General features: G+C 51.0%; 2 protein-coding genes and 1 non-coding gene across 7 annotated transcripts; 2 read left to right on the top strand and 1 right to left on the bottom strand.

Annotated features, from left to right (window-relative positions):
- The first annotated feature begins 1,411 nt into the window (after positions 1 to 1,411).
- Positions 1,412 to 10,307, top strand: Zyx (zyxin). 4 transcript variants are annotated; one of them, XM_042054612.1, is made up of 10 exons: positions 1,412 to 1,428; positions 1,980 to 2,199; positions 2,656 to 2,858; positions 2,998 to 3,090; positions 3,203 to 3,697; positions 7,775 to 7,895; positions 8,020 to 8,189; positions 8,280 to 8,458; positions 9,241 to 9,361; positions 9,796 to 10,307. In XM_042054612.1, the coding sequence occupies exons 2-10, from the start codon at positions 1,992 to 1,994 to the stop codon at positions 9,898 to 9,900; spliced, it is 1,695 nt and encodes a 564-aa protein (XP_041910546.1). In that variant the 5' UTR covers positions 1,412 to 1,428; positions 1,980 to 1,991; the 3' UTR covers positions 9,901 to 10,307. The 4 variants fall into 4 exon arrangements, with proteins under 4 accessions (XP_041910546.1, XP_038176762.1, XP_038176763.1 ...); XM_038320834.1 differs by lacking the exon at positions 1,412 to 1,428 and adding an exon at positions 1,716 to 1,843; XM_038320835.1 differs by lacking the exon at positions 1,412 to 1,428 and adding an exon at positions 1,717 to 1,843 and having other exon boundaries at positions 1,977 to 2,199.
- A 182-nt stretch (positions 10,308 to 10,489) lies between these two features.
- On the bottom strand, positions 10,490 to 27,301 carry Epha1 (EPH receptor A1). Of its 2 annotated transcripts, none has more exons than XM_038320259.1 (18): positions 27,161 to 27,301; positions 26,175 to 26,242; positions 21,772 to 22,053; positions 17,656 to 18,058; positions 17,284 to 17,439; positions 16,621 to 16,965; positions 16,371 to 16,498; positions 16,090 to 16,240; positions 15,752 to 15,848; positions 15,492 to 15,550; positions 14,621 to 14,746; positions 13,704 to 13,889; positions 13,509 to 13,570; positions 13,200 to 13,406; positions 12,936 to 13,085; positions 12,481 to 12,674; positions 10,848 to 11,003; positions 10,490 to 10,757 (listed from the first exon to the last, which is right to left on the bottom strand). In XM_038320259.1, the coding sequence occupies exons 1-18, from the start codon at positions 27,240 to 27,242 to the stop codon at positions 10,679 to 10,681; spliced, it is 2,931 nt and encodes a 976-aa protein (XP_038176187.1). In that variant the 5' UTR covers positions 27,243 to 27,301; the 3' UTR covers positions 10,490 to 10,678. The 2 variants fall into 2 exon arrangements, with proteins under 2 accessions (XP_038176187.1, XP_038176188.1); XM_038320260.2 differs by lacking the exon at positions 27,161 to 27,301 and adding an exon at positions 26,505 to 26,930.
- Positions 24,395 to 24,496, top strand: LOC119808513. The gene has a single exon (XR_005284453.1). It is a non-coding gene; the product is annotated as a U6 spliceosomal RNA (small nuclear RNA).
- Positions 27,302 to 27,512: the final 211 nt, after the last annotated feature.

The raw sequence follows: 27,512 nt of genomic DNA on the forward strand, positions 1-27,512 counted from the left end.
GACAGAGAACAGAGAGACTAACAGGGCCTGGAAAGATGATGAATGCATAGTCACAGATATGATTAAAGACTTAAGGTTGAAGGAAGGAGAGAGCACTGAATGTACCAAGACACATTAGACTTGCCTGACAAACTAGAAGGGAGTCTATGAGCGAAAGCTGCCTAAGTTAACTGGCTGGGAATTTCCTTTCTTGGCCAGCTTGGAACTTGCAATGGTAAGGAATACTGAGAACTATATAAAAATTTCAGACATGGCATGTTATTTATTTCTTCACATAAAGCAGCAGGCAAATGAGTATAAAAGATCACCCATTTTACAGATGCGGGCAATTGAAACCAATGAATGAGGAAACTTGTAACTTGTCCCTTGTCGGAGTAGGAAACTGGGCTCCCAGGCCTCACTAGGCACTCACTCTTTGCCAAGGAGGCTAATTAAGTCTGACTTGAATTAGCCCCTGGGGTCATCTCTTCAGGTAACACCCCTGTTTTTTTCATCCCAAATTCATGGTACTAGTTTGCATTCCCCTAAAGCATAGCCCAGAGTTCCTGGACAGTATGGTGCAGCAGATGGGGAACGCCAAGAGTTGGGGATTACAGGGTAAAACTAAAGGAAGCACCCAGGGGTGAATACGGAACTAGAGGTCCGAACGCATGACTCTATAATTAGGACGTAGTGAATGAATGTGCAAGAAGTTTCCTCCGTATGTAATCTTATAAAAAGAAGGAAGGGAAGGCAGGTAGGCAGGAAGGAGAGTAAGAAAGTAAGATGGGCAGGCACTAGCTCGGTCAGACCTTTTTCACGTAGCCTGCGGCAGTCTCAGGCTGAGGAATTCGGTTGGACCAGTGGGGGGCTCCACCGAGCTTCACCACCAGGAGCAGCTGACACCTCACTGGGGAAGGTTTGCTGAAGGACCCACAAGGACTAGTCCCCGAGGCTACTAACATCCTTGGATCTTCCTAGGAAGTTAGTACCAGAGCAGCCTCACCCAGGTTGAGTCCTCCCACCTCCATTTCCTAGACTGAGCACTGGACTCTTCCCCTGGGGCAACAGATTTGCAGGCAGGGTCTATGACTATGAGAATTCCTAGAAGCCTTAAGTGGCTGCCTAGTTTTGGAAGTTAGCATCCCCCCCCCCCCCCCAAGAGCGCTTCGGCTCCTGCTCATTCACTAGTGGGTTACACAGGGCCCGGCCGGGTGCCAGCAGGACGAACGCCCCCTCACCATCCCCGCCCACTTAGGAGCAGGGCCCCATCCCAGCCCTGCGATCCCCGACTGACCACAGGACCTGTGGGACGAGGAGCTGGAGCTGCTGGGGGTGGCGGGGTGGGGGGGAGGGGGTCAGTCAATAGCAGGCAGGCCCGGGGAGTGGGACTGAGCTGTTTCGGGACCTATGGGATACTCGCCTGCCCGCTAGCCAGGAGTGGGGACGGTGAGTCAGATCTCGAGCACCCGCGGGTCGGGCGGGGGGTGGAGGGGGGTAGGTGGCAGGTCAGGAAATGACATCAGAGGCCTGTGCTGGGGAAGGGTGGTCTGTGCCCGGCGGGGGCGGTGGTGAGTGGGGAGGCCGCAGGCGGACCATCGCAGAGCCGGGAGCCCGGGGCAGGACCCGGGCCCCTTCCTGGGGGCGTTTCCTGCCCAGTCCGCCCTCCCCGGCCTCTCCCCGCCCCCTCTCCGGGCCGCTCCTTGTATGGTCTGGGCGCCTCTCTCTCCCCGCCCCCTCCCTCCCTTCCCTCGCGCGTCGTCCCTCCCCGCCTGGCTAGAGGCTGCTTGGGACCGGGACGCCGAGTCCGCGGACTCGGCGCCGAGCGGTCATCCGAGACTCGGAGCTCACGCTTCTGCCCGCGGTGAGGCGCGGGGAGCAGCTCCACCGCCCCAGGAAGGAGACTCAGGGAGGCGCGGGTGGGGTCACCGAGGAGAGCTCGGACCAAGGGGTGTCAGCCCGGCACGGCTCTGCGTAACCTGACGACCCACCCCCAGCAGCCCGGCCTGGCCATGGCGGCCCCCCGCCCGCCTCCCGCGATCTCCGTCTCGGTCTCGGCCCCGGCGTTTTACGCCCCGCAGAAGAAGTTCGCCCCGGTTGTGGCACCGAAGCCCAAAGTGAATCCTTTCCGGCCTGGGGACAGCGAGCCTCCTGTGGCAGCCGGGGCCCAGCGAGCACAGATGGGCCGGGTGGGCGAGATCCCCCCACCGCCCCCGGAAGGTATGCGGCTGGGCTTGGGACTCCCGATCCCTCTCGAGCGGCAGGTCGGGGTCGGAGGTTTGGGGACTTTGGGGGTGTCTGGAAAGGTTGTTGCGAAGGGGGCTGGGCGCAGCCACCCTGTCCTGAGCAGATGTTCTTACCTCATCTTGGAACTCCTGGCTAGGAGCCAGGACCCTTGGGACTGTTCCAAGTCTCCCGCCTGGGGGTGGGAGGCGGGAATGTGGGCCAGGAATCTTCCCCTTTGGATCCGTTCTCTGAAGTGTAACGGGAGCTGCATGGTTCTTCAGCCCATCCCCGGCCTTTTTCGACCTGCTTCTCTCCGGGCGTCCTGAGCCCCTCGTTATGGTCCGCACACTCCCTGGGATGCAGAAAAGAGTTTTTGGATCAGGGGGTTAGAACTGAGCAGAGGAGGAAAGGGGGCCGGTACTGATAGCCTTCTCTCTCCTTCCTACCTAGACTTTCCTTTGCCCCCTCCTCCCCCTATTGGGGAGAGCGACGACTCGGAGGGTGCCCTGGGAGGTGCATTCCCACCTCCGCCTCCCCCGATGATCGAGGAACCATTCCCCCCTGCTCCTCTGGAGGAGGACATCTTCCCCTCCCCGCCACCTCCACTGGTGGAGGAGGGAGGGCCTGAGGCCCCCACCCAGGTCCCATCGCAGGTAGGGAGGTCTTGGAGGGCAACTTTAGGTGAGGTGGGGGGAACACCTCTGTGGAGTGGAGAGGCGTCTTTACTCTCCCCCATGGGATTGGGATGACAAGGGAAGACTGGGATGGGTGCTCTGACCCCTGACCCTCCAGCCCAGGGAGAAAGTGAGCAGTATTGACCTGGAGATCGACTCTCTGTCCTCACTGCTGGATGACATGGCCAAGAACGACCCCTTCAAGGCCCGGGTAAGGGACAGGATAGTAGAAAAGGCTGGGGCCCCGAAGGAGAGGAGAGGATATAAGGAGGGGATGACCGCCCTCTCTAAGTGCATCCCCCCCCCTCTGTTTACCTTTGCAGGTGTCATCTGGATATGTACCCCCACCAGTTGCCACTCCATTCATTCCCAAGCCTAGTACTAAGCCTGTCCCTGGGGGCACCGCACCCTTGCCTCCTTGGAAGACCCCTTCTAGCTCCCAGCCACCACCCCAGCCCCAGGCCAAGCCTCAGGTCCAGCTCCACGTCCAGACTCAGGCCAAGCCCCAGGTCCAGCCCCAGCCTGTGTCCTCCACTAATGCACACCCCCGAGGTCCCCTTTCTCAGGCTCCAACTCCAGCACCTAAGTTTGCTCCAGTGGCTCCCAAATTTACACCCGTGGCATCCAAGTTCAGCCCTGGTGCCCCAAGTACACCTGGGCCACAGCTCAATCAAAAATCGGTGCCCCTGGAAGCTCCCTCTTCTGTGGGCACAGGGTCCCCTCAACCCCCAAACTTCACCTATGCTCAGCAGAAAGAGAAGCCCATAGTTCAAGAGAAGCAGCACCCAGTGCCTCCACCAGCTCAAAACCAAAACCAGGTGAGAAAGCCGCAGGCTGAGGTCAGGGGCTGGAGTGGGACACAGAATAAAGGGCGGGTGGGGTAAGGGTGGCAAAGAGGATTGGGGTGCCAGAGTGAGTGTGGCGGTAGGAGAAGTGTGGGGTTATCTGGTGGGGCAGGGGAGGTTCTTCTGGAGGAAGCCTAGTGCTAGCTGGGGCTAGGGTCAGTAGGTAGAGCAGCAGGGGCATAAGTTAAGCAGAGACAGCATTCACTTGTACCTCTGCCCCAGAATGTTAAGGGGAACGTGAGATCTCTAGCCCAACCTTAGTTTTTCCCATTCTTGGGCCTTGACTTCATCCCAGGGTTCCTGACTTTTCTAAGCCCTTTCATGGCCCGAGGGCACATCTAGAGATTAAAAGTGTAGTCAGCACCAGTGCACACCTGTGGGCCGGTGTCAGCTGACTGCCAGGTACTGTGTTCTGTACTCAGGAAGCTGGGACGGGGCAGGAGAGATCTATCAAACAGGTTCAGCTTTCCAAAGTCATGGGTCTAGGGTAGAATTTCTGTCCTGCTTCTCACAAGCTGTGCTGTTAGACCCTAGTCAAGTTGGGTGAACTTTGAGCCCCCCTTTTTTTACTCTGTCTGAGATAACCACCAACCCCAAACGGTGGTGAAGGGTGAGCTTATCTTCTCAGTCTAGCACATAAATGCTCAAAATAGAAATAGACAGCACAGTTGTCAGTTAGTTCAAGGGAAGAGATCTTTTGAGTTGAAGGGACCTGGTGGTCATCTGACCGATTACTGTAAATGCCTGTGTGTCTTCAGACAGTGTAGGAAGAAGTGTTGCTGAGTTCCTATAGCTCAGATTCTGCAAGTTACAAGGATTTGAAACTAGGAACCAAGGTGGGGACTGGCAAGTTAGGAACAGCTTTGTGAGGTTGGTCTGCCATCAAGTATTTTAAGGACTTGAGAAACCAGAAAGGATCAGGCATGGCACCTAGATAGGAATAGCCTGTGCAAAATTCAAGGGTATGAACATGGCGGGGGGGGGGGGGGGAAGGGGTGAGGAGGGATCGGGAGGGCTGGAGAACAGAACGCAGAAGGAGGTTCCTATGGGAAAACCTTAGAGCTGTACTTGAGATTGGTGGGGCAGAAGTACTCGGTAAAGAAATCTCCGACAGGGAGCTTGTACATACTAGAGCATCACCATTGAGGGTGTGGTTTGGCCCGGAGGACTGCTGGAAGTACTGCTTTTGGAAGTTTTCTATAGTAATTCCAGCTGAGATGCATAATAGAGGTAGGGAGGTCTGTGACCCAGGTGAGTTCACGCCTGGGCTACAGCAGCATTAGTTGCAGTGAGAAATAAGACCCAAGGATGAGAACTGTTCCAACGAAGGAAAGAGGCCACTGGCTAGCAACAGGGGTAGGAGGCTCAGAGCCTGGGGAATGTCCTCGGGGAATGGCGGTGTTACTGACAAAATAGAGAAGTGCGAAGAAGGGGAAATGGTTTGGACGGGAAGAGGAGGGGTCCAGCTGTCAGCGTTGTTGAGCAACAGGCTTCAGGTGCACTTGCCTTCAGCTGCAACTGTCATTCAGCTACTGTGGGATTATTGTGATGTGGGGGCAGGCCTCAGGCCAGAGGTGCACGCACACCTCAGGAACTCCACAGCAGGAAGTTAACGGCCTCAGGAACCTTGGGTCTTGCAGGGAGAGTGGAGGACAATCCCAGGATGGGGTCCTTAGAGGTTCATGAGGTGACCTTGGGGTTCTTTGTGGGCTGAGGAAATAGGACTCAGATAAGCAGAGACTTGACTTTTAGGACTTCGTAGATAGCCTTGGGATTGTTTGTGCCCTGTGAGAATGTTGGTGGAAACCTGGAAGTTGGTAATGTAGCTTGTTCTCAAAGTTTGGCAGTGAAGCTGGGTATGGTGGCCTGTAAGTCACAGCATATAGGAAGTTGAGGCAGGAGGATTGTTATGAGTTCATGTCAGTCTATAGAGTCTCTCTCTGTGTGTGTCTCTCTCTTTCTCTGGTGTGTTTTGTGTGTGTGTGTGTGGGGTGTGTGTGTGTGTGTGTGTTAGGAGCTTCAAGTTAGGGGAGAAGAGTCCAGGTATGCAGGTATATATTTCAAGCAAGAGGCAGAAGCCAGCAGGGAAGAAGACCTGAGAGCAGAGGTTGACCTCCGAGGCACTGGAGGGAGCAAGGACAGGGTGACACACAGTGTTTGGTTGGAAAGAAAGAAAGATGAGAGAACTTAAACTGGCTAGCTGCCAGGCATTTAAGGGGTGAGGTCATCGGTGAGTGTGAGGGAGGGGGCCGAGCTGTTGGGGGCTCAGGGGGATGGAAAAGGTTTGGAACAGCTGCTGTGGGGAAGGCAACTGGGAATCTGGCAGATCCAAATACCAGCCTGAGAAGCTGGGGCCGGAGAGTCGGAGGGTGTGGCAGGTGCTGCAGTGTTTTGGGAGCTCTGCAGTGTTTGGTGTCTCCACCTACTTTCTGCAGTGTGGAGGCAGAGACAGGAAACGGGCAGTGCTGTGACCCAGGGTTAGAGATCGGGCCAGATAGCCTAGTGCGGTCTAAGAGGCTTTTGTAGAAAGGGTTAGTACGAGAAGCCAGTCTAGGGACTTGATTGGCAAGGCGCAAGGTCAGGTTGAAGCCTGGGACACCCAGTCCCTTCTGCTAGGCTGTTAGTAGTATGGGTGATGAAAGGAGAGGGGGGCTGGTTGGAAGGGATCTTGAGAGCGAAGTGCTGATAAATCCTAGGTCCGAGCTACCCTGAGGTGGAAGATACTGAAGAAGAGACTCCTGAGGCCACGGGAGTTGATCAGTGACATTGTTGCTGGCGGGCAGAGGAGGCAGCAGCTGATAGCGTCCTGCAGGAAGGACACAGGCACCCACAGGGAGGAGTGCGGTTGAATAGTTTATCCTTCCCCAGATGGCAACAGCCATTTATAGTAGCATTTACTAGAGAGCAAGGAGAAGCCAATTCCATTTCCCTGTCCTCAGAGTGCAGGGAAGGATGCCTTGGAAGAGGTCAAAGGTGAAGCCTCCATTCAGGGACCCCCTGTTAGTTAAGAATAGGTGACTAAAGAAGTCAGTCTTAAGGAAAGTGGCTGAGGTCAGGGCTAGTGTGACTTTCGTGCTTTCCTTGGGAAGGTGTAGCGTGGCAGGTAGAGCTCTGAGTACAGTCGTGGTGGAGGAGGACATGGTGAGGGGCTCCAGGGGCTGGAAGGGTGAAGGAATCCGCAGGTAGAGGGGTCACAGTGTGCTGGGTGGACCTAGTCCTGCAATAGACTACACCCATGCAGAGTTCTTGAAGGAGTGTCTCAGGGACACAATGGTGCAGGTTAGAAAGCCCCTGCTCAAGGTCGCAGGTTTCTGAAGCACCTTGTCCCTGGGCAAGGACATTCTTCCTCTCCCCAGTTTTTAACCCTCAAGATCATAGGAGGAATGGGCTGGCCTAGGAGCTGGCCTTTGAATCTGTCCTGAAGACTTGCTGGGCCAGGACTGGGATGGGGTAGACTACAAAACCCTCACTTAGCCCCTCATTGGGACGGAACCCAGGGTGTCTGAAGAGCTGAGTGCGTAGCTTTTGAGGGCTTAAGCTATGCTCCCAGCCTCGTGACATCCTCATGCTGACTCAGCAGCAGGTTGGATGGGTAGGGGTGTGTGTGTGTGTGTGTGTGTGTGTGTGTGTGTGTGTGTGTACGCATAGTATGGCGCTTGTCTGGGGCGTGGGAGATGCTGTCTGTGCGTGCTCTGTGAAGTTGGTGTGTGTCCTGGTGTGTCTGGTGCTTTGGTGCCGTGAGCGACTATAAGCAAGGTTCCCATTGCTTAGTTGTTCTGGTCCGTCTGGATGCCTGGGGTTGCAAGGGTTTGGGCTACATGGCTGAAGATGTCCCACTGTAGGAGATATAGGCTAGGGACAGCCCTGCCCCTCTATTTGTATGTGTGGTGCTAGGGGTCAGGGCACATATATAAACACAGGGGCAGCAGAGAGGAGCTTGCCGAGTCCTAGCATCAAGGGAAGGAGGTGGAAGCTTAAGTCTCAATCTAAAAACGGTCAGCTGGCTCAGTGAGGAGTTAGAGAATATGAAAAAAGCATTGGGGTTTTTAGGTGCGCTCTCCTGGCGGCCCAGGACCCTTGACCCTCAAGGAGGTGGAGGAGCTAGAGCAGCTGACCCAGCAGCTGATGCAGGACATGGAGCACCCTCAGAGGCAGAGTGTGGCAGTGAACGGTGAGTCTGCCACCCCCTCTTGGGGCACACAGTCCCTGCTGGTATGTTGACTGGGCGTGAACTTCCAAGAGCTCTTGGGATCTTCTGTCCTTTTTGCCAAGGTGAAGTTTTTTGATCTTCCCAGAGTCCTGTGGCCGATGCAGTCAGCCACTGCCCCGCGCACAGCCTGCAGTCCGCGCGCTGGGACAGCTCTTCCACATCACCTGCTTCACTTGCCATCAGTGCCAGCAGCAGCTGCAGGGAGGGCAGTTCTACAGTCTGGAAGGGGCGCCCTATTGCGAGGGCTGCTATACCGTAAGTCTGGGCTGGGGCTTCTGGCTGGGGCGGGGCTGGATGAGCCTTGGAGACTCTGGTTCCCTTACAACCTGCTCTGTTCTTTCCCAGGACACCCTGGAGAAGTGCAACACCTGTGGGCAGCCTATCACTGACCGCATGCTGAGGGCCACTGGCAAAGCCTACCACCCACAGTGCTTCACCTGTGTGGTCTGTGCCTGTCCCCTGGAGGGCACCTCTTTCATTGTGGGCGAGAACAACCAGCCCCACTGTGTCCCTGACTATCACAAGTGAGGACCTATCATTTTATTTTTTTTCCCTGTTGATCTGTGTTTTGTTTGGTAACCAGGCTGCCACCTGGCTTCAGGTCAGCGACAGACCATAGATCTTGCTTGCTGGCCACAGTTGTGGCCATAGGCTTCTTCTACGTGAGCTTTGGCTCTCTTGGGCTTCTTGGGGTGTGCCTTTGTTCAGCAGCGTGTCCTAGAATAGCTATGTTCACTTTTAGGCTGGGTTCTCAAAGTTCCTTCGGAGCTTAGATGCTTGGAGTACTGACTTCTCCCTAGAGCAATCACAGTTCTGGGCTGGCAGGCAAAGTATCAACATGTAGCTATAGGATGGGAAAATTGAAGTCTGTCCCCACCGTGGGCAGTATGCCTGGGAGATACATTTGCAGGATTTTGTGTGGGTAACTAGGATTCCTGGCCCCTCTGCTTTCTCTAGGGCCAGGTTGGAGGTATGCACATGCAGGAGGTGTCTTCTGTCCTCCTTTGGGGTTCTTGCCAAGCTGTATTATGGGTGGGGCACGGGTGTGGAATCAAACACCTGTGACAGAGTTGTGGGTGATAAGAGACTGTGTGAGTGGAGAGGCAGGAAATTCTCTTGATAAGGGCCTGCTGTGTGCTCCCCTTGGTCCTTTGGCCTTTCTCGTGAACTTGCTGCACCTGGATATGTGGAATGCAACCCTGTGGCCACACAACCTATGCCTCCTTATCCTGTGCCCTCCTAGGGGCTGAAAGCCCGAGGTGCCTGGATCCACTGAACCCTCTGGGCCTGCTTTCTGACCCTCTAGGCAATACGCCCCAAGGTGCTCTGTCTGCTCTGAGCCCATCATGCCTGAGCCTGGCCGCGATGAGACCGTGCGAGTAGTCGCTCTGGACAAGAACTTTCACATGAAGTGTTACAAGTGTGAGGTCAGTTGTCCCTCCTGTCTAGCAGAGGTCACTTTGAGCCTTGGAAAAACTAAGGGACTTTCTGACAGGAGGGAGAAGAGTGGTGGGTTTTCCTTTTGGTGTGCGCATGTGCATGGGTGGGCTGGGCTGAGGGTGTTGGAGGAGGTTATAGTAGTGAGAAGCAGTCATCATGGAGTTGAGATAGGGTGGGATAGTCAGACCTGTAGTGGGATGGCGGGGGTAGGTTCCGGGAATTGTCTAGTCCCACCTTTCCTGCAGGAAAGGCCTGGTAAGGAGCAGGGAAGGTAGTGTGGTCAGGAAGGTAAGCAAGGTCAGAACATCAATCCCAAACCTATGGAACACTTGGACTTCCTACTTCAGATGGACGTGGAGTATATTAGGGCGCAGAAGGGATCTTCCTGGCCAGTATCACTCTTACCCTTCCTCCTTTCCAGGACTGTGGGAAGCCCCTGTCCATCGAGGCAGATGACAACGGCTGTTTCCCTCTGGATGGCCATGTCCTTTGTCGGAAGTGCCACACTGCTAGAGCCCAGACCTGAGTTGAGGGTGGGTCTCCTTCCAGACCACAGGTCCATTCCCCACTGCGGGCCACCCACACTGAGACCAATCCTCGCCTCTGCCCTCCCTGCATTCCAAACCCCTCCCCAGTACCTCAAGCGCCCCGACCCAGGGCCTCAGCCCTGGGCTCCACCTCTTGCCTCTCTTGCAGGGATTGCCCAGTCCTCCTGAGGTCCCCACCCCAAGGGTCGGTCACCTTTAGTGCCGCTGCTTTCACTGCTGCACCCAGGCCCTTGGCTGGCCTGAGCAGCCTATGCGATGTGCTTGCTTGAGGGTGGGAGAAGCCCTCACACTCCAGGAGCCTGGCTCCAGCAGCCTGGACACCCACCTTGCCCTGTGCTGCTAGGTTGTGGCCACAGCGAAAATTATAAAACCTCATTTTCCAGAATTGCTAGTACTTGCTTCTTTGATAACACTTCAACTCCTGGGGTTGAAATAGAGGGACTTGGGGGGGGGGAGGGGGAGAGATCACAGGTAGGGATGAAAACTCAACTTGTTTATTTACAAAAATAGATAATGCATATATAAGTATATATATTAAACCCTTCCCCAGCACCCACCCACCCACAGTCCCCTTCACTTGTACCTCCCACCTCCCTTTTATAAACAAAGGCTCCTTCCTCCAAGGCAAGAGTCCTGATTAAATGAGCAGGAGCAGCACCAATAACCTACATCTTGTAGGCTGAGGAAGGCTCGGGGAGTGGCCCTGTCTTTGCTCATGGAGGGGGTAGAGGGAAGAAGCATCTTTTCGGTGACCACTCAGTCCTTAAATCCTTGAATACTGCAGAGAATGCGTTTCTGGTGGCCCGGCAGTGTGATTCCCATCTGTGTCAGGTCCCTATGGAAGAAGGAAGGGAGGCCTTGAGTCTCGAGGCTCAGACCACAGTCATCCTCCCATGCCCAGGCTGCCTGGCCCCAGACTCCTTACTCAGCTGTCAGCTCCAGCACACACTCCATGGTGTCCAGTCCAGCCGAGCGGAAGTGCAGGATGTAGCGCTTCATGCGAATGGACTCGAGCCACTCAGAGACACTTCGGTAAGGGATCCCATCAGAGCCACTCAGGCTGGGCAGGCGGAGGGTCACCCTGTGGGATTCAAGGTTATGTTTGTCCCCCTTGAGTACAGGAGCTGGTTGGCCTGGGCCATCACACTGCAGCAAGCACCGAATGTGACGCTCATCTAGGCTTTGCACATAAACTGGCTACTGTCTGAGCCTACTTCCTGACCTGTTTCCTGGCATGCTCTGCTCACAGCAGTGGGTAGGCGGCTGACTGACTTATTCCATGGATAGATCTAGCGAATGTGGATGCTATGGGCATCCCTAGGGAAGAGAATTCCCAGCCCTTTAGACATGAATGCATCCTGAGTAAGATAAAAAAAAAAAAAAAAAAAAAACCCAACAAAACAACAACAATAACAACAAAACAAAACAGAAGAAGGGGCTGCAGCAAGATGCTTTCTTGCCTTTTCCTAAGATGGCCACCTAGGAGCAGCCCTCACTTGCCACATTCACCCCCGACTGTTATTATTATGCTGTGATAGCCACAATACAATGAGTGTTCCTGTAGGAAAGCCAGCCAGAGCCAAAAACCATTAGCAAAGTAAATCTGCTAGGGGAAAAAATATCCAGCATTCCAGAAAGATTAGCACACACGGTCTCCAGCGTCCGAGGGAGTTGTGCTCCAAAAGATAGTCTCAAAAGCTGGAACATGGAAAACAATCTCTCCCAGAAATAAGGTTATATATGGTGGGTTTGATACAGAGGCCAGTACACCAGGCTGTCTTACCCGATAAAGCCTTGCCTGGCTCCCTGACTCGACCCCCTCCTTCCACTTCATTCTCTACATTCTGGCCGTGTTTTTGATAAAATACAATTTTGGGAAACTGGTCAACATTTCTTGTTCTCACAGAGTCCTACCTTCTCAGCAGGGCTGGTCCTCTGTACTGATCTCGGCAGTTTACTCACTCCTAGGGCTGCTGGCTCTGAACTGAATGCTGCCATCATTCTGTTCTGTCTGTGATCTGTGTCATTCCTCAGCTGACCATGTAGTCAGAGATGGACTCAGACTGCCTTCTGTCCCTACCCCAGTCTAGCTGCCTAAGCTCTCAGGAGCAGGTACCAGGCTTCAGCAAAGAGCTTGCACCAGTAGGTTCTCCAAGATTTGTCATATCTGTCTTTCCTCCACATGCAAGAATATATGGGGAAAAGAAAGTATCCCAAGTCTCAAATGGCCACAGGAACACCAGAGGTGGGGTCCCAGTCACAATGGAACACAGTGGGAGTGACAAAGAATAGTGACTCTAAAGATTCAAGGGGAAATAGAGTGAGGTTGGTAATCTAGAGCTAACTCTTTTTAAATCATGCCATTGAAAACTCATGATAGATGGGATCCTACCTCTGTGAGCTTGGGCTTTCCCAAAGGGCATGGACTGGGTGCTGTCTCATATGCTGGATTCTGTCCAGAGCTCCCCAGGGCCCAGCACTCAGTGGATAGGATCGAATATCCATTTTTATTTTTCTAGATTTATGCTCCAAACTCCCATCCTTCTGAACATACTTACCTGGGGTCAAAGTTGGCAATGGTCCGTAGGGAATGGGGGTCAGTAAGCAACTGTTCCAGATGTGCCTGCAGCTGGAGGAAGTGGGGCCGACGGGCCCGGTCATAAGCCCAGCAGTTCTTCATGAGTTCATATAGAGGAGCAGGGCAGTCAACAGGAGGGGGCAACCGGTACCCTTCTTCGATGCTTTTCATCACCTGTAGCAGAAGACAGAGATACTGAGGCAAGAAGCTACATCCCCTAGGAAATCACACAAAAATTATTGAGCTCTAATCTCTAAGCAACCCTGACCAGGATAGATGTAGTAATGAGTAAAGAAGTAACAGAGAAGGGGCCACAGGAAACAGTGCCCAAAATTGGAGTTGGAAAGAAAGAATTATAGGAAAAGACCATGTTAGGGAATTTAGAAGAGACAGGAGGTGTGTCAGGGACGACATGGGAAAACAGGCCAGGCTTGCCTCTTGGTTGTTCATCTCCCCATAAGGCTTGTCACCAAAGCTCAGCACTTCCCACATGACAATCCCAAAGCTCCACACATCACTGGCCGTGGTGAAGATCCGATGGGCAATAGCTTCTGGGGCTGTCCAACGGATGGGGATCTTTCCTCCCTAAGGAGACATGGCACGGATGAGAGCAAAACTATGTGGAAAGGAGATTGGGTCTTGTGCTTGTGCACGGACCATCAGATCGGTTGTACATGTGAGTGTGGGTGGGGTTCTAACCTGGGTTTCGTAGGTGCCATCAAAGTCATCCAGGAGGCGGGTTAAGCCAAAGTCGGACACCTTGCAGCATAAGTTCTGATTTACCAAGATATTTCTGGCAGCCAGGTCTCTATGGACATAATTGTGGCCACTGAGGTAGTTCATGCCGGATGCTATGCCCAGCAGCATAGCCACTAGCTGACCAGGAGCTAGCTGATCCTCCCGTTCCTGTAGTAGGGTGAATGTATACGTCAGAGGATGAACAGGCTCCCACAAGGCATGGGGCTCCATGGGGTGACCTCTCCTGAGTTTGTCCTCTGCCTGTCTCACCTTTAGAAAGGCATCCAGGGCTCCATTTTCCATAAACTCTGTGACGATCATGATGGGCTTTCCTGAGACAAAGCACACACATCACACCCAGGGCCAGGTTTCCTACCTTTGACACCTACTCCCCTCCTCCATTGCTCCCACCCCTCTCCCACTTCCCACACGTTCTACTCCAGTTCCTGGGGATGACCTGCGTACTTTTTGTGACGACACCCTCTAGGCGTAGAATGTGTGGGTGGTTGAACTGGCCCATTATAGTTGCCTCTCGAAGGAAATTCCACCACTGGCCATCTGGGGATGTATCTTTCAAGGTCTTAATGGCCACAGTCTTGCAGTCTTGGCTGGGGAATCTCAGCGCTCCCCGATACACTTCCCCAAACTCTCCTAGGTGGGACGAAAATAAGGTTGTGGCCTGATGTGATTCAGGCAGTGACACCCCTAGTCCCAGTCTCTCCTCACTGGCCATCTGAGGAAGGAAAGAGCTTAGGTTGCCCCTTCTGGAGAACCTAACCACTGAGGCCTACCACACCACTGTCTTCCATGGCTAGCACGCTCGGCTTATGTTAAGTAAGCACTCACTAAATGCAGAGGGATGAGCCGTGTTTATGAAGGACAAGCTGGTCCAGGACTAGGGCCTAAGTCACAGGAGGCCTGCCTGTTTCCTGTGAATGAGCTCCCTGGGCACAGCGCTGGCTCAGCTGCCTCACCGACAGGGACATTGCCAAGCTTTGTTTTCTGTTGAGATCTATTTTCCCTGGTGACCCAGGGGATTGGGGCAGTCCGAGGACACTGGGCTCCTGATGGGATGGAATGCTCAGTTAGGGAGGCTGTGACTCTCTCCTACTTTGGGAACCATCTGAGAACAACCTGCACCTTGGCATGGTGACACCGCTAGGGGCAGAGATGATGTGTTTAACATTCTTTATCAGAAACCCCATAACCACAGAGCAAAGTGCGTAGGAGGCAGAGGTTGCTCCAGGGCACAGCAGTTCAAGGAGGATACAGGATCCAGCAGACATGGGTTCATCTGGGACCTCAGGCTTGAAGAAAGGATCCTGATGGCAGCCATGTGCTACCACACAGAGGGGGCCAGCTGGGATCACAGCAGGACTTACCTTCCCCTATGACCGTGTCCACAATCAGCCAGGTTGGGTCCAGTTCCTGGGCAAAGTCTAAGGCTCCCTGTGCAGGGTCCTCATAGGCCTGGAGGTCCACATAGGGTTTTAACCACAGCTTGTCCTCTAGGGAGGACGAGAGGGCTCAGCCACTGCAGCATATATACTTCAGGAATCAGAGCATGGGGGCTAGGCAGAAGGGCAGACAGCTAAGCCCGTTCTCGATACTTCTCTGCTCTCTGAGGTGAGCCTGGCTTTAGCTCGAGTAGACAAAACCTCTGTTCTTTCAGTGAAGCCTCCACATTCCAGCCTTTTTCTTGTCTATGCTCTATGCTTCTGTACGACTGCTCAGGGCCTACAGTGGCGGCCGGAACTCAGACCCTGGCGTAAATTCTGTCCGGAGTTACCCAATCTTCCTATGACTTGTGTCCCAGCTTCTGACCCCATTCTGTCCGAGTCACTTACACCTCATTCACTCCCAGATGGAGCCTCCCTTCAATGCCAGCTACTCAGATAGACAGCAGACCTTTCCTCTTGCAGAGCCACCCAATGAGGTGACAAGCAAGAAGCCCACATGCCTTAGTGGACCTTAACCCCTTCCTGCCTGGCCTCAGCTCATAGACCTGGCCACCAAGATGAAGAACACCACCCAGAGACCAAGGTGGCTGTGCACTGGTACCAAGAGCTAGTAGATAATTGCATTGGAGCTGCTGTCAGCTATCACAGCAAAGTTAATTAACCAAAATTAATAAGGTAGCAAAATACAAGAGCCCTAGGGAGAACATACCCCTCCCACATTCCCAGAGTTGACCTGGGCATCACTGTCTGTCTCTGTCTCTGTCTCTGTCTCTCACACACACTTTTGCCTCACCTCGATCAACATTGGTGGCACGTTCACGCTGCCTCTGCTGTCTCTGCCGCTGGCCCCTCCTGTGGAGGTAGGACAAATTTTTCAGGGACCCGGGAAAATCTCAGTGATCTCTGACTAAATTTGCCACAGACATGAGAGATGGGTGTAAGGAACGTCTGAGCAGTGGTTTTAGGAACAGGAGGATCATGTGGGGTACAGGCAGGGCTTCTAACAAGGCAGAGGAACCCCATAAAAGTAGGTGGGGAGGACAGAGCCAGCACCTTGAACGGAAGACATAAATCCCAATCAGCAGAGCTATTCCAAGCAGCAACCCAAAGATGATGGCCACGATCTCTCCTCCAGTCAGGCTCCTGGAAACTGGGCATATGAATCAGAAGTCTGGGGCTCATAGTCCTTAGGGGTGATAGAGGTTAAAAGGTAGGGTCCTGAGTGTACACCCGCAGTCAAGTGGGCATTGGGTGTATGTCTCTCCTAACATATTATTTAAGGGGACACGTGTGTGCATATATACAGAGAAGAGCAAGGGCCATTAAAACAATACGAGCCGATGAGCCTCCATGAGATGATAAATGGGCAGGACAAGAGATAGATAACCTACCTGGTGGACTCGTCCGAAACTCATGGTCAGGAGAGAAAGGGCCAGGGCCCAGTGGGGTGAGTGTTCGCACTCTCACGATGTATGTGGTGTCTGGTTGTAGTTTTGTCAGCAAGACCCTGGGTTCCAGAACCATCTGGTGCCATTCTTCGTCCTGTGGGTGGGACTTGCATTAATGAGGCTGTGTTGAGGCAGCTTTGGTAAAGACAGGCAGGCGTGGAAGGGTCTGGACACGGTGGGGTGCCCCAGTAAGGTCCAAGACCTTTGCAGACGTTTATCCTGACCTGGTTCAGCACATGCAGCTCATAGCTCAGATTCCCTCCAGGATTTCGGGGTCGGGACCCTGCCCAAGCCAGCTCCAGCTGCCTCGGTTCTTTCTTCACCAGCCTCAGGGACAGGCCAGAGAGTGACTCTAGACACCCAGAATGACAAGGGTTGAATTTGGAAGGAAAGTAGGAATAATTTTAGTTGCATCTCCGCTGCCTCCGGCCCATCACTCATTCCTGTGGTCTGGGCTGGCTCCAGTCTCCTCACCTGCATGCCCCATGTTGATGCTGAGGGAGGCGCTGCTGGGACTGGAACTGTCCAGTCCTGACACTCTGTTTTGGGATTTGATGGTAAATGTGTAGTTGGCATAAGGCTCAAGGCCTTCAACTTGCACAGTAGATTCGGTGAGTCCTGAAGCCCCTGGGGTGAAGCGCACGCCTTTGCCACAGGGTTGGCAGGGACCCCCATCCTGTGCAATGCCTCGACATTGCAAGCACTCCACGCTGTATCTGATATCTTGGCGTCCCCCTGTATCTCTGGGGGGCTCCCAGCGCAGGGACAGCTGAGTTCCTGATGCAAAGAAGCTCAGATTTTGGGGAGCCGATGGAGGACCTGTGGGAGAAGAAGAACAATTAAATAGACACCCACTTTGCTCTCACCTTAGCTGCTGACCCCTGCTTCTGTCCATCATCCCAATCAATGACTGCTGTTCTCCAAAGCCCTCATGACAGATTTGACTTCCACCAAAGAGGAAGTAGTGTAACCACATCTCTGCATTCGAGAGAGAAAGAGAGAACAGAGAGCAGGGAGGAGCTATAATCAGCACTGATTCCCTGGGTTTCCACTACTTGGTAAGCTCTGGGAAGTCCTGGCCCCAAAGAGGGCCCAGTAACTGTGGCCACATTGCCAGGCCCTGGCTGCAAAACTTACGTGTACATGCTACTTGGGGGCCTTCCCCAGGGGCTCGGTAATGTCCATTCTCACAGGTACAGATAGTAGCCCCCTCAGAGGCTGCTGTGCTGTGCTGGGGGCACGTGAGACAATGGAGTGTTTCCATGTCCCTTCGGTAGGAGCCAACAGGGCAGGCTAGAAAGAGAAGCAAAACCATGTTTTTTGTTGTTTTGTTTTTTATACGACAAACCAACCCTACACGCCCTTTACCCCATTCCCTGAAACTGGAACACCCAAGCGGACATGTCATTCAGGTTAAATATCGTGCAAATGAAGCCCTCTTTTGGGACGTGGAAGGCCCACCCAGGTGGTCTCTGGGTCTCTGGGTCTTTCTGCCACTGCATGTCTTACCAGTACATCCCACGCTGCCACTGCTTTCCTCAAAGCCAGGCACGCAGTGGCACTGGCCCACAGGCACCAGCCACTCGCCATCAGGGCTGCAGTGCATCCGTGGTGTACCCGAGGACCCCGGGCTGATCTGTGCATGGGAGAGGCAGGTTCCAGCCACTTCTACCAACCCTCCAGGTCCAGGGAGAGTGCCAGGGAAGCGGGCCAAGCCGTGCACAGTCTCTGCACAGCGCTGGTAGAACACTCTTACAGACACCAGGGCCACACAGGAACCTGGGTTGTGGAAAGCTAGGTAGAGACCACGTTGGGTTAGGCGTCCCAAGGAGCAACGCTCAACATTCAGCTTCACAGCGCCAGATGCCAGGTCTCTGATGGTGAAGCTCTGGTCTGCAGCCACTGTCGTCACCTAGGGGAGAAAAGGGAATGATGGCAAGCCTGTGCTTCATCCCTTCATAACAAACAATGTACGGTTTCATGTTGGCTGACTACCTCTAATGCACAAATCCACCTAAAGTACTTTCAGGCCTGCCAATACCTACAGCATGCTACAAATGGAAATGTCTATAAATGATGTCATATGATGGAACACAACAATAATGCAATCATACTATAATTTGTATAAAAGTACTTCAAGCTACATGTATAAGGCATGAAATTTATGATTAGAATTGGTGATCTGAGATTGCCCTCTGTATGCTGTGAATACGATTGGTTAATTAATAAAGAAAACTGGCTTGGCCTGATAGGTGGGGAAAACTAAACTGAATGCTGGGAGAAAGGAGGTGGAGTCAAGGAGAAGTCATGGAGCCCCTGCCAGAGACAGACATGCCGAAACTTTGCCGGTAAGCCACTACCACGTGGCGCTACACAGATTAATAGGAATGGGTTAAATTAATATGTAAAAGCTAGCCAATAAGAAGCTAGAGCTAACAGGCCAAGTAATGATTTAATTAATATAGTTTCTATGTGATTATTTCAGGAGTCTGGGTGGCCAGGAGATGAACAAGTGGCATCTTACAACAAATTGGTGTTCTAGTGTGGTCGACTAAAATGCACATAAAACCCGAGAAAGCTTAAAATGGAATCCTAGACACAAAAGAACAGAGTTAAGCATGGTTTGGTAGTGGCATTTTCTTGGGTTGGCTCTGTTTGCTAGAAACAAGCAGAGGCATGGTTCCTTTAAGAGAGGTTTTCCTGATTCAGTGGCAGCAGATAGAAAGCCGTACTGTTTTGAAATGCCAGCTTTCTGGGCTGTGCTGCCAGCGTACCTCTTTCAGGAGGCCGAGCATTTAAATGGGTTCTGTGAGCAGAGTGCCACAACTTGCTTAATGGCAACTTTAGACCCACTGTGTGCCTAAAAATGGGGCAATGTATATGGCTCTCAGAGGCAGCAAACATGTGTCTACCACGTTGGCCTGGGTGGAGCAAGCAAGCAGTGCCATATGTCCCCTAGCAATGTTGCCACTTAAGTTCATAAAAAGGGCTTAGGATTTTAAGAAGCACATCCGATCAGAAAAAAAGATATATAATAAAGACAAATCCAGATTAAAAAAAGACTTCTAAATGGGTCACAGTGTTGGATAAATGTACATACTTGGGAGAGAGAAGAAAAAGAGTGTAGTTGGAAAAGAAGTAAATAATTTAAGATTAAAAGGAGTAAAAAAAATAAGCCATATAAAAATGGAAAATTCACAGAGAGTCTAGTTTATTTATACTATTGTGTTTTCTTTGAATTTTTTGACTGTGAAGGAGCTAAGTACAGAGAAACATTTCATTGGATGGGCTGCTAGCTAAACCAACCTATATATTTTAAAGGTATTTTGATCCTGAAATTTGGGTCTAAAGATATGTTGCTTTGGAAAAGAAGTTTCCACAGAGAAGGAGAACCTGTGGAATCCTTCCAGACTGATGTGGTTTGATGGACCAAGAGCCTCTGAAAGGTCACCATGAACACCCCTCAATAAATTACTTTTCCCAATAAACAGCAGGAAGCAGTTTGTAGAGAACTATGCCCAAATTCCCAAATATTGTTTATAAATGTTTCTTTACATTTAAAGGGGGATATGCTATAGAGTTTTGCATTGGTATGGATCTTGGTTTATTGATACAAATTTAAGGTCAATTTTGTTATATTGTGTATATATTTCTGCTCTTGATTAAGGTATTGCATTTGTTCAGCTCATTTAAAAATGTAATGTATAATTAAGAAATATAGGCTACTAGATAATCATCTATAATAATCAAGCTTGTAGTCATGTTAAATTTTCTAGATGTACAGATACTATTTCAGATGGATGGGCATTCTTCAAACCATTCAAAAACTACAGAATATGGCATTTAAAATGTTTAAGAACTTCGGACTTTTCATGACTGTGAGACACATCTGCTCCTGGCAGCACCAAGCTACTTCAAGAGCATGATGGGCACTGAAGAGGCTCCTTATGGAGTTGGTTAGCCATTTGGGTAAGAAACTGCTCTTGCCTGGACTGCTTGATGCTATGCTATGTGAACTGGACATGCAGGACCTATAGAGAAATGACTGCTGAACTTGCCTAAAGGTGAGGCAGTCCTTTGGGGTTCCTGCTTCATGAAAGAATAGAAAGAGTCCCCTAGACATTCTGCAGGACACAGAAGAAAAGTGACTGACAAACTGTCAATATAGGCAGAACTGTCTTTGAAATTTCTTGCTTCATGGAAAAAGTGTGCTGGATACTATGAGATACTGTAGGGTGAAGATGGATACCCCTATGATACCGAAGAACTTTGGGTGACTGTCTAGGCAGTGAGATGTCTCTGTCAATTCTAGAGTTTTGGAAGTTGCTTATAATGCACTTTCTGTTTACTTAGGTAATATCATACCCTTCTGGAGTCTTTGATGGAGTTGAAGAATAGATAGAAAGTAGATATAAATAGTGTAATTATAATTCTTGCCTGATAACTCTTTTATGTAATTTTACTATGTTAAAGTTAAAAACCTTCCTTTTTCTTCAATCCGAAAAGGGATTTCCCTCTATATGCTGTGAATATGATTGGTTAATTAATAAAAAATACTGGCTGGGCCTGATAGGGTAGTGTAGAGCTAGGTGGGGAAAACTAAACTGAATGCTGGGAGAAATGAGCAGAGTCAAGGAGAAGTCATGGAGCCACGGCCACAAGAGGTAGACATTCCAAAACATTGCCAGAAAGCCATTACCATGTGGCTTCTTACAACAAATTGGGTCTCATCCCCAATGTCTATATAAATATTCCCAAGTCTGAAACCTGAAACACTTCAGACCCTAAGCATTATGGATAAGCAATGCCCAATTTACATAACCATGATGGAAGAGCTTGATGTGCCAGGGTCCAGGGTAACCATTTTATAGACATGCTATTTAGCTCATACAATAATCCTGCGAGACAAGATGTCTTACCATCTTACTTAACAGAAGAAGAAATTAAGGCTATGACAAATTAGTCCTTCTACAATGACACGGCAGAGCTAGGATTGGATCCCAGGCAGTGGAATGCTATAGACCATAAAATTTTCCACTGCTGGGAGGTGTTCCTAAGCTTGGTGCCAACGAGGTGATCAGTTACAGAGTGTGTCATAACTAATTTTATTTATTACCAATAACAAACTTTACAACCTTCGCTCTTTGGAAAGAAATGAGAGCACATCCTACATCAGCTCAGACGGTTTTGCTTCCTAGCATGCTTCCACACTATGAAAGAACGTCATGGTTCTAGTGGTTGGCAGCCAGGAACTGTCCTGTGTAGTTCCAACACTACTCTTGGGGGCATGTTACATACGAACATGATGGGCACTGAGGTAAAATGTCTGAAAACCCCCACGCTATACTTCCCCTTTCAACCATAGCATCATGCTATTTCAATGGATGCAAGTAACAAGGCTATTATATGATGAGGTAACCAATGCTCAGAGAGACTAAGTGATGCCCTTAAAGTCAGAGCACAGCCAGTGGCACTCAGTTCAGCCTTTCTGGTATGCTGTCCTGCATTCTTTCCCTTATTCCACATCTGCATGCGTCCTGTTTCTCCTTGGCTGAGCTGGATCATGGTGAGGATCGCAGTTAGGATCTACATAAGGGATGGGAAGGCACGAAGAAACGGCAGTACCTTTTGGAACAAAGGCCTTCGGAGCTGAATGCCCACATCCTGTTCGCTCTCCATGTAGAGAAGGTTGAAGGTCTCCTTGCATCCCTGAGGCACAGCTCCCCCTGGGAAACTCTTACAGTCCCGCACGGTGAACTGCAGCTCTACGTGGACACGAGAAGCTTCCTCGCCTCGGTAGATCCAATTGGAGCGAAGCCAGTGGTTAGTGTCCCCACTTTCCTGTACTGGGCAGTCCTGGTACATGTACAGCGGTGTCCCGTTCAGCATCTGTTGCACCTCACTCCACTGCAAGAAAAGGATCAGACTCAGTGACCAGAGCTGATGAAGAGGGGGTTGGAGTCTGAGCCCCCAGGTTAAGGTGATGTGTCCTGCCTTACTGGACCTCTCAGCCCCAGGAGAGTACCTAAAGTGTTTCGGGGCAGATAAGGTAACAACCCCTTTACATCCTAGCCAGATCTGGTTGGTCCCTCAATTTCATCTGCTTTAAATAAAAGAGTATAGCAGGAATTTTGACCCATTTAATCAGCAGAATTCTCAGGTGCCACCAAAGGCAAAGCTAAAGCTCATTCAAAATCCACCTGCCTGTTAGTTCAGAGCCTTATTTTTCAAATAGTAAAAAGCCCCTCTGCCCTTGGAGGACAGGGACAGGCACAGAACTGTCTACAATAGTCCTTCTAGTTGGAGCCATCACCAACATCTCAACAGCGAGCTGGACTCCCAGGCACCATCTAGTCTGTCCCTTGTCTTTTTAACATTGAATTTTTAAATTTAGTGATCGTAATGGCTGGCAACACTCTAGCTCCCCACAGGCCACGGATACAGGTCCGGTATGGAGTAGCCTGCCCAGTATCTGGGGGACTTCCTTAGATACTAAGAGACAGAGTTGGAATATGAAGCCAGGCACTTGAGGTTCAGAATGTATGCACTTAATCTTCACATTTCTGCTTAGGTTAGTAGGTTAGGAACGGACTAACAAAGGTGAGGTCTCCCCAATCCTTCCACTTTTGTTTTGAGAGGTAGCCATTCTGAATGGCTTGAAACCAAGCTTTCTAGACCAATTTCAGAACTTCCTGAGAAACTGTCTAAAGGGTTTTGTGTTTTTATGCAAGAGTTATTCTGTAACTTCCCTTGCTGTTAACAAATGATGCCTTGGAATTATGCCTACAGAATACATACAAATCTGTCTCTTGTTGCAATATATAAACAGCACCCCCTCATATGGATGCACCATAACTGTTCAATCATCCTTCTATTGTTGGGTCATTATTTGGATTCTAAGATTTTTGTTTGTTTTTGTGTTAGGAAAGCAGACTGATGATTGTAAGATTTCTATAGAATTGCTGAATCCATAGATAGATCACGAATTTTATAAGCTGCTACACTGGCCTCCAAAGGCTCTATCAGTTTTACATTTCCACAAAAAAGGGCAAGAGAGTTCATTTTCTAGAAAGCTCATCAGAAGGGATACTAATGTTCTTTTCATCTTTTGCCAATCCTATGGTCAAAGTAACTTAGCCTTTCCAGTCAAATTTTTCTTTGAAGGGGGAGGTTGCATGTTTCTCTTTGTTCATTGGCTATTAGTATTTTTATTAAACTCGGCTATTATTCACTTGGGTGAGCTTTTTAAAAAACGCATTATAGATACTAATTATTTGCTTGGTATGTGTGTTTCTAATATTCTCAGCCATATCACATTTCTGCTAATGGCACCATTTACGTGAAAACACATTTTCCATTTTTACATGATAACATCATGAGTTTTGGGCTGTGTGTTATACTTGAGATCATACATTTCTTTTTATCTTTTGGCTTGAAATTTTGGTAGGTTTTTTTTTTTCATTTTAAACTTTGATCTCACCAGAATTTATTTTTGTATCTGCTCAGAGGACATGGAGATCTGTTTTCCCTTTCATTCTGTCATAAAAATTACTGACATTCAGTTGTCAGTATAGTAACAAATCAATACTTTTGGGTACCGGTGCACATCCCAAAATATACTTATTTGGCCATTGGGATGGTTACTGGGGGGGAGGGAGAAACTATAAATACAGGGTTAGCTCATACAAGCTGCCCTTTGGTAAAAGACATTTACATCTTTGGAGGGGGATTTACATTGTGAGCAACCAGCACCAGGAAGAAGGCTGCTCACAGGGACTTTTAAATGGACACAGCAGGACTCCTTTGTTCACTTCACACTTGGGCCAGTCACTGCCTCCCCACCCCCACTCCTTTCCAGAGCTCAGGACGACGCACAAGCTTTAACCCTCTGAACTTTCCTGGAACTTCATCCTGTGTGAATGAAGGTAATTAAAACAGTGTTTCTCCGTCCATTCATCCTCTGTCGTCACTTCCACTGGCTCACTTAGAGAGAGGGTAGGACGTATTTCTGTCCCCGGCAATACTTTCCACATTGACTTGGAATGCCATGGTCATCCACATGAAATTATTGGACGGACATGTGGATTTGTGTTTGGACTTTCTGTTCCGTCCTTGGCATCACTCCGGGCTTTAATTACTGTTGATGCTCTGATTGTATGCTGGTGGGACAGATATCGTACTTCATCAGTAACATTCTTTCTCTTAAATATTTCCTCGGCCAGATATAGCGAAGAAAGAAGCATACAGTGCTCACTTTGGCAGGGCATACACTAAAATTGGAACGATACAGAGAAGATTAGCATGGCCCCTGCACAAGCAAGAAGGAAGCATACATACTTCACAAACCATTCCACTGATATTTTGGATGCCATGCCATAATCTGATGGAGAAGACATTGGGGCTCTAGGAGAGTTCATCCTGAGGTTTTATTCTACCCCAGCGAGTGGGCTCTCATGACAAAGAACAAAAAGTTTCACTAATTAAGAATTGGTAGGGTGGGGCTAGCTTGAAGCACACAATTTTGCATTATGTCAGAGTTCAAAGATCAAGAGGAGTGTCCAAAGGCTATAAATCTGGGGTGAAAGGGTACCTACAGCCTGTACTGCTGAGCTCTGCTGAGGAGCCCACGAGAAAGGCAGGTGGACGGGGTGGTCATTGAAATGTGTGGCAGATCTGTAGCCAGAGTACAAAGGCTGCAGCTAGAGCCTAGGGAAACAGATGTTCCCAGCTGCAACTGCCTCTTCCAGTTCCAGCAGGGACAGATAGGGGACAATTGTCATCTAAGGACAACACTGAGGATCCTTTCATTTGACACACAGGAGCTGCAGGTTGTAACTCGGGTGTATTCTGGGAGTCCGGTTCTATGAATGTAATTGGTTTTAGAAAGAGGGAAGGAGACAAGAGCAGAGCTTCTCGCACTGGGCTGTGGAAGCCACTGGGGCTCAATTAGTGAAGAGTTATTTGGGTGGGGCTGGTGGAGCATGAGGAAGGGCCAGTGGGAGCCAGCAGATGGTCTTGCTGCCTTCCTTGTGGGTGATTAGCTGGTTTATGAGACGAGGCACCTATTGGAGTTGGCCTAATCCAGGATCCAAACGGCCCCTCCTGCAGGATACATTATGGTTTAGTCTATTAACTCTAATTATAGGCCACTCTGTGGAAGAGCTCAAAGGGGAGCCTCGAACCTCCAGTCCAAGAGAGAAAGAAAGCAATATCCCTAATCCCAGAAACAGTAGCAGCAGCAGCACATGCCTTAGGTGCTGGAAAAGGGGAGGAAATCCAGAGCCTACATCCAGGACCCGTAAGTAAGTCAGTCTCCAACCCCACAGGTATTGCCATGTGGCTCCAAGACCGGCTCTACGGGGTTGCAGCAAGGGTGTCTCTGGACTTCAGGCCTGAATACATTCTTTAAAATGACACACTAAAAACCCACCTCTGCTCACTTAGGGACACCTTGTGAGCTGGAGGTGTTTTTGGAGCCTGCTTGGGAGGGATGGAGAACAAGCCGAGTGAGTGTTCAGAGGCCTTGGAGGGGGGCAGCTTTTAAGTTTGAGGGAGCCAAAGGACCTTTGAAGACTTTGGTGAAAGTTTTGGCTCACCTCTTCGGGGGGAAAAAAAAAGAAAAAATCCATACACCATTTAAACTTTTATGGAGCTCCTTAATGTTCTGAAACCCATCCATATAACTCTAGTGTAAAAGAACAGGAGCTGAGACGGGGTATGATTTCCAGGTGTCTCTGCCCTCAACCAGCTGACAGCCTTCCTTAGCATAGGCATGCTCTCACTAGGGGCTGTGAGCTCACCCCCCACCCCCCATGTTAAGAGGGTGAGGTAGTGGAGTTAGTCCCAGGGGAGTGAAGTTTGACACCCCCTACAAGTGCCATTCAGGAGGCTCTGACTCAGCTTCCCCTCCCCCACCGGAGGAGACACTTCCAGTTTTTCCTGCTCTTTTCTCTTCCTCCACCCACCTCTCCACCCCATTCCCCACTGGCCTTCAGACTTGAACTTTCCCAGGTCCTTCAGACACTTACCCCATCCTCCGGGGGATCCGGAAGCCAGCCCAACTCTCCTTGTGCCTTGCTTGTGTCCATCAGGGTGACTGAATGGGGAGAAAACGAGGGTGTCACCAAAGAGGGAGGAGGGGCCCTACTACCTACATTGGGTATTCCGGGCCTCCCCAGCCCGAGGCTGCCACATCTTCTAATAGTGTGAGGCAGAGGAAGCAAAGGGGTCCAGGAATGAGGGGTGACGCGCTCCAGGGAGTACAGCGGATTTCTCAGAGTGGGGGCAAGGGTTAGGGGCTGGTGCTTGAACCAGAGTCAGGACAGCGAGCGGTGGAACAGCTACATCAGACACTGCACCAGAGGGGTCCGGGAGGGATGCCACGGGCGGACGTCGGGGATGATAAGCCTTTGTAGTCCTGAGCTGGACCCTGGCAGCGGGCTCCTGGTGGAGTTTTCTTCTGCTGTCAATGGTAGGTGCTCTGGTGGGCGAGGGTATAGGAGGGGGGGGCTCTAGGCTCAGCTTCGATTTGGAGAAGTGGGAGGGGCACACACAGTCAGAGAGGGTTTGCAAAACTTTAAGTGTAAGGTTGGACCCCTACACCAGGGAGCCCCCGAAGTCCTAATCCTTCCACAGCGTCGGCCTATCTGAGGTCTAGTTAGGCAAAAGGAGGCTTTCCACCTCGGACTTGTGAACGCTGCACACTCAGCAGTGGGCACATGGAGGGTCCCATGATGCTGCAGTAGGAGTGCAGCTTCCTGGCTGTGGTCAGGAACTCCCTCTCTACCCACGAAGCACTGCTGGCCAGCAGAGGGTAGGGGTGACTGATCCCATGGGCAGGAGTCTGGGGTTAAAGATCAGGGATTGGCCGAGCCAATCGATCTCCCCGCTACTGGGGCGAAGCCAAGGGAGAAAGAGTGGGACGCGGAGAGGAGGGCCTCCTCAGGAATGCCGGCTCTTGCAGGCTGTTGCCCGCCAGCCGGGAAAGGGAGAGGGAAAGGGAGGGGGTCAGTACCTTCTTCGGCGCGCGCCCCCGGGGGCAGCGGGGCGCAGAGCAGCAGCAGCAGCGCGAGCCCCAGGGGCCAGCGCCGCTCCATGGCGCCGGCCGGGACCTGGGACCTCGGCCCCGACGGCTGGGCCAGGTCGCGAGGCTCTGGGCAAGCCAGGCGGGCCAAGCGGGGGTGGGGGCGGGGCCAGCACGGGGGCGGGGCTTCGACCTCACCTGGTTCACCTTCTTAAAGGGACAGTAGGCTAGGAAGGAAACTTGCTAGACAGGTAATAAACTTTAAGACCTGGAGGCGTCTTGGTCGGAATGAGACTGAGGGCGCCGCCTAGTGGGAGTTGCTAGGAACTGACTAGACATTCTT

Source organism: Arvicola amphibius, chromosome 2 (genome assembly GCF_903992535.2).
Source record: "Arvicola amphibius chromosome 2, mArvAmp1.2, whole genome shotgun sequence".
NCBI classification, from domain to species: Eukaryota; Metazoa; Chordata; class Mammalia; order Rodentia; family Cricetidae; genus Arvicola; species Arvicola amphibius.

Bases quoted from the DNA above. Each gene is read 5' to 3' on its own strand.
- Zyx (XM_042054612.1), top strand. From the start codon at position 1,992: ATGGCGGCCCCCCGCCCGCCTCCCGCGATCTCCGTCTCGGTCTCGGCC. The intron at 2,859-2,997 runs GTAGGGAGGTCT...CTGACCCTCCAG, and splicing joins CCACCCAGGTCCCATCGCAG to CCCAGGGAGAAAGTGAGCAG. The intron at 9,362-9,795 runs GTCAGTTGTCCC...CCTCCTTTCCAG, and splicing joins TGAAGTGTTACAAGTGTGAG to GACTGTGGGAAGCCCCTGTC.
- Epha1 (XM_038320259.1), bottom strand. From the start codon at position 27,242: ATGGAGCGGCGCTGGCCCCTGGGGCTCGCGCTGCTGCTGCTGCTCTGC. The intron at 16,499-16,620 runs GTGAGGAGACTG...CTGGGTGTCTAG, and splicing joins CATCAACATGGGGCATGCAG to AGTCACTCTCTGGCCTGTCC. The intron at 12,675-12,935 runs GCAAGCCTGGCC...CTTCTGCTACAG, and splicing joins GGGAGATGAACAACCAAGAG to GTGATGAAAAGCATCGAAGA.